Source organism: Cololabis saira, chromosome 1, assembly GCF_033807715.1.
Source record: "Cololabis saira isolate AMF1-May2022 chromosome 1, fColSai1.1, whole genome shotgun sequence".
Taxonomy (NCBI): domain Eukaryota; kingdom Metazoa; phylum Chordata; class Actinopteri; order Beloniformes; family Belonidae; genus Cololabis; species Cololabis saira.
This window is the reverse complement of record NC_084587.1, coordinates 18,847,209-18,860,669: the sequence shown is the minus strand read 5'-3', so window position 1 is coordinate 18,860,669 and position 13,461 is coordinate 18,847,209. Positions and strand designations below refer to the sequence as shown.

The 13,461-nt window shown below is 44.2% G+C and overlaps 1 protein-coding gene across 2 annotated transcripts in view; it reads right to left on the bottom strand.

Annotated features, from left to right (window-relative positions):
* septin3 (septin 3) overlaps positions 1-6,271 on the bottom strand; it is a 29,457-nt gene extending 23,186 nt beyond the window's left edge. The window contains exon 1 of one of the 2 annotated variants that reach the window (XM_061716808.1): positions 5,857-6,271. In XM_061716808.1, the coding sequence (XP_061572792.1) occupies positions 5,857-5,944 (88 nt within the window). In that variant the 5' untranslated portion in view covers positions 5,945-6,271. Of the gene's footprint in view, positions 1-5,592; positions 5,727-5,856 lie in introns of those variants that run through there. The other variant, XM_061716825.1, reaches the window with a different exon arrangement.
* Positions 6,272-13,461: the final 7,190 nt, after the last annotated feature.

Genomic DNA, 13,461 nt, shown 5'->3' with positions numbered 1-13,461 from the left:
TTTATGTCAAACCATTCAAAAGTTATAGCAGAAAGTAGGAAATATCAAATATGGACCAACCAGATGATGGGGGGGGGGGGGGGGTGTCTAGCGTCGCCACGGTAACGCTTTTGACTGAGAAAAGTAATGCCCTTCGTCGCAGGATGGAGACGCACATTTTGATGTATAACACACCTGGGTGTACGTTACGGTTTGGGCCGCATTAATGGACGAAGGAATGGCATAAATTGCGCCAAAATTACACGATTAATTCAAAATGGCCGACTTCCTGTTCAGTTTCAGCCATGGCGCTACTTTTCTTTAAGTTGCGACATGATACAGGTATGTACCGATTTTCGTGCATGTACGTCAAACCGTATTGTGGGGCTTGAGGCACGAAGTTTTCTAGGGGGCGCTGTTGAGCCATTAGGCCACGCCCATTAATGCAATCCATTAAATATCACATTTTTCGCCAGGCGTGCAAAATGTGGTGACTTTTGGGACACGTTTAGGGGGGCAAAAAGGCCTTCATTTCGTCGGAAAAAAAAAAAAAAAACAAGGAAAAAGATTCCTACAGATACAATAGCACTGTAAGTGCTCGGGCCCTAATAATAATAATAATAATAACAATAATAACCACTTAATTCGTCAGTATATACATGGAAACACACTGAAATGTGTCCTCTGCTTTTTAACCCATCACTATTTAGACTAGTAGCAGTGGGCTGCCTTTATTCTGGCGCTGGCGAGCAGTTAGGGTTAAGGGCCTTGCTCAGGGACCCAAGGTGGTATATTTTGGTTGCCATCTTCAGGGCTTGAACCTGGATCCTCCAGACCCAAGCCCACCTCTGTAGTAACATATATACAATTTAAAAGTGAAAGGGGCAGCAGTGTGAGGTAGACATGGTTAATGAAAGGTGCATTGTTACAGCATATGATTGTGGTTATTATTATTATGAATTATTATTATTATTATTATTATTATTATTATTGCACAGTGATTGATCACTCTGAGACTCTATGAGTGATGAGAGTTCATCAGAGCAACAGCTTGGGGGAAGAAACTGTCTCTTACTCTGGAGGTTTTGGCGTACAGAGCTCTGTAGCGCCGTCCAGAGGGCAGGAGTTCAAACAGACTGTGTCCTGGGTTCATGGATGTATTATATTAAGGCCTGGGTGTCAGGGGCCTGCAGAGATGCTACCTGCCCGTTTCCTGGTCCTACAGTATGCGTTTGCCATTTGATGTGCAATTTGGTGTGTTAATTTCTTGCTGTTCCGTACCGTGGATGCATCAGAGGACCTTGTTTTTTTTTAATTTAGAAATAACTACAGTTCACAAATGCTAGATATTGAAACACATGCATGCATCCATCACTAATGTCATAACAGTTTTCAAGATTTTTCTTTTTGTTTGTCTTTGCTGAGAGTTGTCAGAGAAAGAACACATAAGTGTAACCTAATTTTGTTTGATTGTGTCTCTTATACCTTCATAAACAGCTTTGCGAGACATTTGGATGGACACTTGGCCATGGAAATCCTTGATCTGTGAATATGTTGTATACCAATTTAGAAAAAAACAAACAAAACAAAAGTTAAACAGTGACGCAAAATATACTTGAATGATTCAGTTATTATTATAGCATCACACTTCTTTTTTCTTTAAACCAGTCTTTTTAAAGCCTACTCATTAAAAAAAAATAAAATAAAAATAAAATAATGTACTATTAAGTTACACTTATAATCTCAACTTGTTTGGTAAATGCTGTGGGGATAAATTCAGCTAAATTCAACTTAAATATGATTTTCAATGGTGTAGTCAAATTATCCATCCATCCATCCATCCATCCATCCATCCATTTTCTTCTGCTCATCCGTTACCGGGTCGTGGGGGCAGCAGTCTTAGCAGAGTAGTTAATTTAATTTGAACTAAATGAAGTTTTAAATGCAGACGTAAAGAACATTAAAATTACAGTGAGATGCTTCCTACTCAGCAAAATGTACTTTGAACCATCTTAATTCAACAAGCAAAGCGTATCTGAATGGTAAAGAGTCCACATGGGAAAAACATGGCCCATGACCTGGGAGCTTCCCAGGTTTCCCATCTCAATCCAGTCATCCTTTTCATTTGTCTGCAGGTTACATTGTGGTCCTATATGGGACCATTACCATTTTCCCATTTCTTAACTTATACCTATACACTTTTATCCCTCATGGCCCCGTATTTGGCCCACTTAGGCTTCCCACCAAAAAAAACCCAAACCATAAGGGAGCCACACCATTTGCCCATTTCAAGCTCAGGCTCGCTCCGTACCCAGGTAGCCCAGTTTTAATCCAGATGTATCTCATGTGGACATGCAGGCAGGGCCCTTAGATAAAAATGATGCAATACAAACATTTATGAAATTATAAAATGACATGTTGTTAAAGATTCTCCAGGTGAATAAAAAAACACCAGGCAGAAATCTGCAGGTGCCAATCCCAGCTCACTAATACCCCTTTTCCACCAAACCGGTTCCACGGCTGGTTCTGATTCACAACTCGTTCAACTTGCTAAGGATGCTAAGGGCAGCCACATCATTACGTTGCTGCAAACGTCAGTTACGTTGCTGCGTTTGCATTGGCGGAATTGAAGCAACAACAACATATTTGCTGTAATACGGACTTGTTCCACGTAGCACCTCCATGGACCACATCTCTAAAAGACAGGTTGTCTCCTCTTCAGACCACTGCTGCTTTTCTGCATCCAGATTAATTCGTTGCCTATTTGAGAATGTCTCCGTCTCCCAGTCTTGCTATTGCCGTTGGTCTTAAAGCAGCACAATGTAACTTTCAGCTTTTGTTGAGTTTGGCGGCTCCTTTGGACAAAAGCGGTAGTGCTTTACCAGAAAGAACACTACATTTCCCATGAGCACCAGTGTGTACTGCCGGAAAACTCCTGTCCCTGTCGCATGCATTTGTTTTGATAGCGAATCAAGACGGGACGGACTTTAAAAACTACTTTTCTGTTTCACCAAGTGAACAGACGGAACCCAAAAAAAAGATGTTAAACTGCTGGAAAGGAACTGGAATTTACCGGGATACCTTAAACAAGGAAGCCAGGGAGCGGTATATGGAGAAAATAATGATTATTAACGGTTTGGGTTCATATGAAATCCCTATCAAAGAGTGGAGCTCCGATGAGGATTTACTGCCGCAGTTCTGCAGAACCCACATCTTAGGCTACCTTGTTTAGGAGTGTTTGGCAGCTGCTTTGGTAAATGTTTGACTCGCCATGTGTTTCAATAAATTAGTATAATAGTACAACATACATTACATGTTTTGTATTACTCTTACTTTTCGTTTCTTTTTTTTTTGACTGCTATATTATGCTGAAGAGGCTCCGAGGCGTGAGCAATATTTTTGTTTTCCTCGTGAGATTATTTTTTTCCTCTGCAGCTACAAATAAGAGTTAATATTCTTTCCTCAACAAACTAGTTTTATCTGAAGATTGGGGTTAATCGCAGCGCAGAGAGCTGGCCAGCAACTGCGTTTAGCTGGAGAAGAATCGGGAATAAAACCCGTGCGAATGATCCGACCCCGGTCTGTGTGAGTGTTTGTTTGTGGTTTACTGTGGAAGGTTATGTTTGGTCGTTACAGCCGCGATCCAACCGAGCCGACGACTCTTTGTTATCTCAGATACTCGGCCTCCGTGGTTCTGCCTCCGAGCAGGAAAGCGTTGAAAAGTTAAACCATTAGCGATCTTTTCCCCACGTCTGTTATGTGGAGCTGCTGCAGCCACAACGCAGCAACGGGTTACCAGCTTCTGCGGAGCTGCGCTCCACGCCCCGCCCATTTTCGTCTCGACTACGAATCGGGAAGGAGGGGGAAGTGACGTATGCCGTAAAGCAGTCAAAGCCGTAAAAATTTGTAGTTTTTTAGTGTGGCAGTTACATAGTGCCAGTGAAGGCGATACAGACCCCCTCAGATCATGACAGAGGTGTCATTAAACCTGTTGTAAGTTGATGTACCATCACAATGACTCTGGAAATATGATTAAGGTGGAAAGGTTACATAGTGCCGCTTTAATAACGCCGCCCCCTCCGCTGACGTAAGCGGTTCTTTCTTCTAGCCCAGCAAAAGCGGTTTTTCTGGCCTGGAGCCAGCCCCCGAATCTCGCGCTCAGAAGGCACGCCGATTTTTCCCAGTGGCCAGCCGCGGTACTGCAACAAAAAATCCCATGTGGCCCAGAAAGCTTTTTTCCCATAGACCGCAATAGTAAAAGAGAAGCCTCTAAAACTGTTCACAGGACACCTCCAGCTGTAATCACTGGCAATTACTAATCTTTGTATTCCATATTTTTAAGTCATGGACTTCATATCCGTCAAAAATGTTTTATAACGGCCAGAAAAGTCAAAGAAAAGTCTCTTTCTGGGTGTGACGTCACGGCTGATGTCACAGCCCTGTCCGTGCATTCCACGGATGTTTATATTAATATATATTATGTAATTATATTATATTAATACATTAATAATATATGTAATACTATACATGTAATAATATACATGAATTAATCTATTATATTAATACATATTATATTAATATTCGCGTCATTGCCCCGGGGCATGATGAGAGGCCCCAGAGCATGATGGGAGGTGACTCAACTGCGCATGCTCTATGGGCCCGTTAACACGGAAGTAAACCCGGAAGTCAGGAACTTTTTCGGCGTATGCGCTAGGTGAGCAAATTGCATTGAAATGAATGGGCGGCCATTTTTAGTGTCCCATCCAGTTCTATAATACATCCATGCCTGGAGCCAGTTCTTTGTCCGTGGAAACAGAAAGCCACGTTCCAAACTCAGCACTGGCCCAGAACCAGAACCAGAACCAGAACCAGAACCAGCCCTGGACCCGGTTTGGTGGAAAAGGGGTAAAGGTGCCAAAGATGGGGATCATCACCTCTAGAAACGGGTGCCGTGCGCCTCCGGGTTTGGAGTGGGAACGTCCACGTCTTGCTCAAGGGCAGTGGAAGACACATGCATTTAGTTTAACTGCTCTCTGCTGGTTGATGAATTCGTCAAGTTTTTCTTATCTTTGGAAAGTTGCAGCGTCTCTGAAACGAATCCAAATTCACTATTTTTCCCAGCTGACATTTTGGACAGGGGCGCAGCAGGAATGATGAACGACGGACACACGGATGGCTGAGTTTCTTAATGTTTTTCTGTTACTCCTCCACCACAAGTGTAATAAAAGTCGGTTGTGGGAGAAAAAAAAAGACAGTTTCCTTGAGAAATGCAGGAAAACAAAACTGAGTGACGCCTCATAAACGCAGTGGGCCGAAAATACAAGAAAAGACTGACCTTGTCTTGTCTAATGTCGCTTTATTTTTTATTTACGGTCATATTTTGGTTTTAAACACCAACTGATCCACCTCTGGGGCAGCTCCCATGTTTACTTTGTTGTGTAATCACTAAGCAGTTTGTACTGAGGCTAAATGTGAGGAAGATGCCTCATTTCTCCTCTCTCGCTTGTTTCCTTTAAGTCCATCCTGTGAAACTACATACTTCTTACGCAGCTTTGCAGAGTTTCTTTAGGGCATTAGAGGCAGAGCATTTTTTGTCTGTGCCACGGTACTCACATTTTATCTGAGAGTCGCTCTCCTTCTTCGCCTCTCTCTCTGCATATCGCCGTCGTGTTTCTGCGCCTCGGTGGAAACCCGCTCTGACATGTTTCCTCTGCTGTTCACCTCTGAAACCTACGCTGTCATGGCACTCTGGGGCCCGTCTGTTCCTCTGCTGATAAGCAGCCACGTCTTCGACCACCCCCCTCGTCTGAGCCCCCCCCTCACTCCCCCAGAGACACAGATAATTACTGAACATAGGCATCGTGATGATCCACTCACCCACGTACACCGAACCCGGGCAGCACATGGTGACGTAGTCGGAGTCGCCGGGTTCCTCCGCCACGAAGACTCTGATGTGTTTCTGCATCTGAGGTTGAGCTGCGGGTGTTGCCCCCCCCGGCCTCTGGTACGTTCTGCGCTGCGGCGGGTCGCACAGCCTGGCCGGGCTGCAGCCGGAGCCGTGGCTGCGTGCCACCGACGGGGGCCAGGAATGTTCCAGCGGCTCCGCCGCCGCCTCACAACAAGCCGGTGTTTCCAGAACCCCCGTTGGATTCAGACAGCCGACCTGCCCCTCTCTGTGGCCTTCCCGTTGCCCTGGAGACCCCCGATTGAAGCTGCGCTCGTGTGATCGAGGGTCGGGGTTCGCGAGGGGCCCGCTGAGCCAGGCGGCGCAATCAGGAGACAGGAGGGGGGTCTGAGCTGGCACCAGACACGTCTGCGGTCGATTTAATCTGTGTGCGCAGCGCGGAGCCTCTGTGTCCTGATCGATCTGTCCTGACTGGCAGCTGGGATGCTTTGATAAACAGCCAGGCCGACTCTCCACAGGCCTCGCATCCGTCTCAGCAGAATAACTCTGAGGCTTTAATGACAATCTGGGTTTCTGGGGAGGACTGAGGCTCCGAGGAGCGTTTGCTGGTGATGTCTGTGAATTGTTTTCCTTCATTAGTCTCTGGTGACCGGAGCTTTCTAGAGGAGGCGTGGGATCGTATCCCGTTTGATTGTCAAATCGTCTGTACGTCGGTACGGGACTTCTCCCGGCATGCATTGGCTCATGTGACTGGTTTCTGTTGGCGTGGTCTGAGGTTTGAGTGTGGCCTCCTCTTCTTCTTTGAAGGTTGGAAGAGGCAGTCTGCCCGTCACTCGACTGCTGTCTGACCTTCGGGGTCGTTTCGGGCCTCGCAGTGTCTTTAGTTTCACCAGCTGGCAGCCGGCAGGATTCGGTCTCTCTGCCGGTCCCAGGACGAACTCTTCTCAGCCCGGGGTGAGTAAAGTCCAGCAGAGCTTCCTGGTCCAGGACGTCGCGCTTCGACTCGCTGGACGGCTCCAGTCTGCTGTTGGAGATGGAAATGGACCGAGCTCGTCTCTCTCTGGCGACGGGAGAAGGCGTCCTCCCTCGTCGGCCGTCCGAGCTCGGGCCTCCGCCGAGGGACGTGGGAGACGGGCTCAGTCGGGGCGTGGGGACGGTCAGAGTAGGAGACACCCTCAGCTTCGGCTCCAGCTCCGGCCGGTGCAGCAGCGGTTGGAAACCGGTCAACTGGGAGGCGGCGAAGTAACGATAATTACTCGGCTCCAACGGGGAGATGGTGGGCTGGGAATCCAGCTGTGGAGCCAGAGAGATGCAGATGTTGGGCTTTACAGAGAAGGACTGTGTTTTGGATTTGGTCCTCGGAAGAGTTGAAGCTCTTTCTCCACTGTTTCTGCAGGAATCCCAGACAGATGTATCGGAGGAAACCGACTCCAACGATCTGGGAAGGAAACAATGGAAACTTTAAATAAAAAAAGTAAATCCACATCCACAAGCCATGTCGGGAATCAAACCACACGACAACCTACTTGTCAGCTCTCGACAGCTTCATGCTGAGCTTTTCAAGGATGAGCCCCTTCTCCTCGAACGATGGGATACGAATGGCTTTTTTCTTGATCACAGGAGACGACAGCGGAGACGACAAACAGACTTTCGGATGTTCATTTGTTTGTCTGCAGGAGGCCGATGCTTCTGACATCGACGGGGCCAGACGGCGAAAAACACTCATTCTGGTTGGCATGAGCTGCAAAGATACATGGGAAAAAATGGCTGTAGTGGAAAAAGATGAAACGATACAGTGGTTTTATCTGTGAAAATACTCTGCAAGTACGTATAGCTGACATATAGCAACACGCCCTTGTAACTAATCTGCAATGAACAGAAAGCAAACTTTTTTTGATATATTGCAGTTGAGGAAAAGCACAAACCTGATGCTGCGTCTCCGCTGCTGCTGAACTGAGCGAGTAAACAAGACGAGGAGGTCGCAGGAGACGGGGAGAAGCAGTAGGAAGCAGTCGGCATACAAGTGCCATTCTCTCCATTCCTCTGCACTGAGGCTCCTCTGTTTCCCTCCCACTCCAGTGGCCCGTTTGATCGGCTTCATGGGACGCTCCGAGGGCCAGATGCTGCTGTTTCGGGTCGCGAAACACGCTCGCATTGGAAATCCTACTCAAGCAAAAGCACGAAAGCATCCGCCAGGAGGTCCTGGAGTAGCGAGGGGTCAAGCCTCTGTGTATTGTTGCATTGAACAGGCCGTGCAGGTCGCAGCGGCAGCTGGGGGTCGGTGGGAGTTGGTGGCCCTCCAGCTGTTTGAGGAAATACTAAGTACCCCCATTTAGAGCTGAGCGATATGACTTCAAATCAATATCACGATAAATTGGACAGTTTTACCTCGATAACGATAAATCTACAATAACCATTAACCGGCAAAAAAACATCTATTTTCAGATTGGCTGATTGGTCGGTAACTCCAGACAGAGTGACTGTGCGCTGAAGTTAATTTCTTAGCGTGGGAAATGCCATGTGTGGCGTGAGAAAGTGTGAAGTTATTGAAATGCACGAGTCTCAAACTAGACGGCCCTGTTATGTCAGCCGCTTCTTTTTTTTCTTTTTAATACAAAACAGGTAACAGTACAAGTGCGCAAAACATAAAGGCATACAGGTACAGGACAAGAGGGGACACTAGAAAACAAACAAAAGAAAACAGAACAAAAAAACAAACAAAAAAAACAGTACAAAACAACAAAATCAATGTTTTTGCTCAGATTTCTTCTATGTGGCCGTGTATGTGGGTGTGTATGAGTATGATGGTTTCCTAGAGTGATGGTTATTTTAGGAGAGAGAGACAGCAGCCAAAAAAAAATAAAGCTAAATAAATAAATAAATAGGATAAATAAAATTAATAAATAAATAAATAAATAAATAAATAAATAAGGAAAAAATATTTTTAAAAAAGGTTTAAAAGGGGGGAGTCATTAACGCAGGAAGAAATGAGAGAGAAAGGGATGAGGGGGGAGAGAAGAGAAGAAGAAAAGAGAGAACAAAGGGAAATGTACACGTACAGTGTGTATGTATGCACACATACACACACACACACACACACACACACACACACACACACACACACACACACACACACACACACACACACACACACACACACACACACACACACACACACAGTGAAACTTGGCTACAACACGAACGATTATTTATTGTATGAACTTGAAACTAAGTTGAAACAACTCACATAATTACATTATGCATTTGAGAAAACTTGCTATCTTTTGTCAAAAGAACATAAAATTATACTTCAATTCAGATTTTTTAAGTTAGAATAACCCAACTATATTTATACCACTTACCTTTATAAGTTACATTAACTCATGTTTATAAGGCAGCAATTGAACTTAAAGTTGATAATTCATTTAACTAATATTATCAATAATTTATTTACTGGTCTCAACTAGTAAATTGAGACCAGTGGCCCTGCGATGGACTGGCGACGTGTCCAGGGTGAACCCGCCTGAATACGAGCTGGGATAGGCTCCAGCAGACCCCCGTGACCCCGCAAAGGATAAAAGCGGGTATAGATAATGGATGGATGGACGGTCTCAACTATTAATAGTAATTAATAAGTTCACCAGCTTCCACAGTACAAGCGCACCACCATCCACCATGTGTTTTCAGTTCTGCTCACAGCAGCTGGTTTAAGGAGTCAGCCGCTCAACTCCACTCCTACTTTAGTCCTGTGACCTTTTCTCTTTTCCATCTACTGGTTCGTGCAGCGAATGCAACGAGACGTGGCACCAGGTGGAGATGAAGATCAGGAGGAGACAGGATTGTGTTTGATGTCGTCTCCACTAACAGAAATGTATGCCATTGAGGACAGAAGAAGTTATTTCCTGCATGAACGTACTTCCCGGGAGGGTTCAGGAAGTGTAACCCGCCCCAGGATCTGCTGATCTGATGTCTTTCCTCTTCCATCACTGCCTGGTTTGTTCAGACTACTTTAGTTAGTAAAAAAAAAGGGAAAAAAATATTCAGCAGGTGCTGAACATCACGTAATCACCTCGTGTCCACCTTCCTACTCGTAGAGCATCATGGGTAGTGAAGATCCATTTTAATTTGCCTCCAAATAAATGAATTCAGTCGGATTTTAATCCCCTATACATCACATGAACTGCCTGTCTTAATATTAATGTTAATTTATTTATTCATCTATAACAATGTTATAACAAATAAACAAATATAAGAAATAAATTCTCAATAATACCAAACAGGACCGGTTCAGACCGCAACGGAGAGGTAGACCTGCAGAAAACATCACCTGTACCGGTCCAGGGTCAGGAAACCAACACCATCCACGCAAACTCTTCAATATTCCCCCGTCTGCCCACCGAAATCACCCGTCACATCTTTATTTATTCATTTCATTTTACTCCTTTTATTGAACCCGAGCTGCAACGTCTGGCGAATCAAATCCCTCGCTTGTCTGCACGAACCTGGCGACTAAAAGCTGATTCTGATGGTCCCCGTTAGGGCTCTTCGGGGGATCATCTCCTCATCGATCTGCCCTTCGTTACCACGTGAACAAGCCTCTGCTCGGAGGGTTTTTTAATTTCTCCCAGAGGAACAAATGAAAGATCAAAAGTGATGCAATATTTACAGCCAAGAAGAGGAGCTGGCGGAGAGAATCAGGTCAGGTGGCCTCTTTTAAACATCTTCTTAAACATATTCATTTGAAAGCTTTTAATGATTGTAACTCTTGAGTTTTATTGACTGACTGGAACGCCGCCCTGATGTCTTGAATCATATTTTATGGCTGTTTGTTTTCTTTTTTTGTTTCAACCAAGAGGTCCTACTTGAAGAATACTTTCATCCTCTGTTGTCTGATGCTGTTCATGTGCTCAGACATGTTTCTTCTATGATTGAATATTATTGCTTTTGATAACAGTGAGGTAAGTGATGATGAAATATGGAGCAATAGAAAAGTATAAAACAGTAAAAAGTTATTGAGAACAATAAATCTTGAGCTTTTTTTTTTCTTTTTTTTTATAAAGAAAATGCAGTAATTCACTGAGGCGTTCACTGAATCGTACACAAACCAAACCTGAAGAAGTGCTGCATTGGATTAAAACAGTTTTATTTCTGTATGAACAAAAGGGAGCATATGATCAGAAAATAAAGGTTGTTACACACCCAGTTTCCTCATCATGCTGTTGAGTGAAAAACAAACACTTTAAGCGTCACAATGTAGTATTTTTCAGATGATCCCAACATCTGGAATGAGTCGCTCGTGTTTATTCAGAGCTGTTTTACTTTTTTAAAGTTGTGACCCCCATTTTGGCACGGCGGTCCTCGGTAGCTGCCATGCCAACATCAGGGGAAATGGTGGGGGGTTTGAAACCCTCCCCAGTGGCAGCAAAGACATTTACTAAGAGTATTAGTGCCATGCAGGAGAAAAAAATATTTGAGAGGGGAAGATTTTTTTTTTAATTGTGCACTTCGAGAAAAAAGTCGAAATGTCAAGAAAAAAGTCGAAATGTTGAGATTAATGTTGAAAAACAATTTCGTGAATAAAGTCGAAATTGTACTTCAACATTAATCTCGACATTTCGATTTTTTTCTTGACATTTTGACTTTTTTCTCAACATTTCGACTTTTTTCTCCAAGTGCATAATGAAAAAAAAATCTTCCTCCTCTAAAATGTTATTTTTCTCCTGCCTGGCACTAATACTCTTCCGTAGACATTGCACTCGTATCGACTCACATAATTAAAATGCACATTATAAGTCACATGTCAAATGATTGTCAGACTACAAAAAGTATGTAAAAGTTGGCATGAGTAGAAGATGTCACGAAACACAACCCCACAACCCCCCCATCCCTCCCTCCTGCAGTCACTTCGCCATCTCTTCCTCCTCTCCTCGGTTTTGGCACGGTTTTGAGGCCCCCCGGTCCTGGCCTGGTCCCTGGTCCTGGTCCCTGGTTCCTGCACTGATACAAATATTGTACTTGATCTACTTAAAAAAAATAAGTCAACTTTTTGTATGAGATTATTATGTAGATCAAGAAACACTAGTCTTTGTATAAACTACTTAATTTTATGTATGTAAATGTTACATTTTGCAAGTACAGTCAACTTAATGTGTTAAGTTTACTTTATTTATCAAAATTAAGTTGACTTTAAAAAGAAAAGAAAAAAAGAAGAAAAAAAGAGAAAAAAAAGGAAAAAAAAAAGAAAAAACCAAAGGAAAAAATATGAAAAAAAGGAAAAAAAAGAAAAAAAATTAGGTTACTTTACTTGCAAAAATTAAGTTGACTTTACGTGCAAATGAATTTTGTACATACTAAAAATTGAGTAGTTTATACAAATATAGTCTTTCTTGATCTACATAAAAATCTGATGCGAAAAAGTTGCCTTAATTTTTTTAAAGTAGATCAAGCAAGATATTTTTTTACTGTGGTGTTCTACTTCAACAAATAAATCATGTTTCATCTAAACGTTGGTCAATCTGCCCAAGAGATTAAAATTGTTAAAGGAAAGGTAAATACAACAAGATCATGGCTTGTTGTTTGTGTGTAAATGAAAAGATTGCCTGGGATTCACATAAATACTGCTTGTTAAGGAAAAAATGCACAATATCTTGTTTTTTGAACAGATGCAGATTAAGTTCAAAACTAGATGTATTCATGTAAAGCAACAAACTTCATTTTTAATTGTTAATATCACAGATTTAAATATGTTATATTTACAAGCGCTTGGATTGATTTTTTTCAGTGTGGTCCCTGGTCCTGGTCCCTGGTCCCCCATTTCCATCTCCATCTCCATCTCCATCTCCATCTCCATCTCCATCTCCATCCTCAGATCAGGGCATTGTTGTCGTCGTCCCTGCAGTTCACGCTGGCCACCAGCGGGTGGTGCCGCACCGTCTTGCTGCTCCACCTGTGCGCGTCCTGCAGCCCGGGCTCGAGGAAGTACAGGCAGGCGCCGAAGCCCGCCAGCACCAGAACCGACACCAGCAGGTACAGGGGAACGAACCAGTCCAGGAACAGCCACGACATGGCGGCTGGAGGTGATGGAGACGGAGGAGGAGGAGAGGGATGAGGAGGATGAATGAGGGGGGAAGAGAAGGAGAGAGGATGGATGGACAGTTACTCCAGACCTCACAAACGCACATCAGCTGCAGTGAAACCTCAAAATAAAGCAAGAAAAGCCCAGGTGTGGCGGTGTTTACCTGTTACCTGCGCAGCTCGATCAGCGGGTCGCCTGGCTGTGTCTCCGACAGACAAGCAGCTGCATGCGGCTTCATCCTCCAGCTCCCCATTCACTCTGACGTCCAGGGGAGGAGGGGAGCGGGTTGCCATGGCGACGCCCAGGATGGAGATGGAGGGAGTGGGAGGAAAACTTATATAACTATAATCATTTTTTTCCCTCCCTGTTTTCATGGGTGGAGGGGGTGGTTTTTGGGGAGGTGGTTTAGGGTGTGGGGGGTGTTAAGCCCTTCAGATGTCTCTGCTCGCCGTCTCGCTGCATAAAATCAATTCACCTCCATTTAACACCAGGGCGATCACAT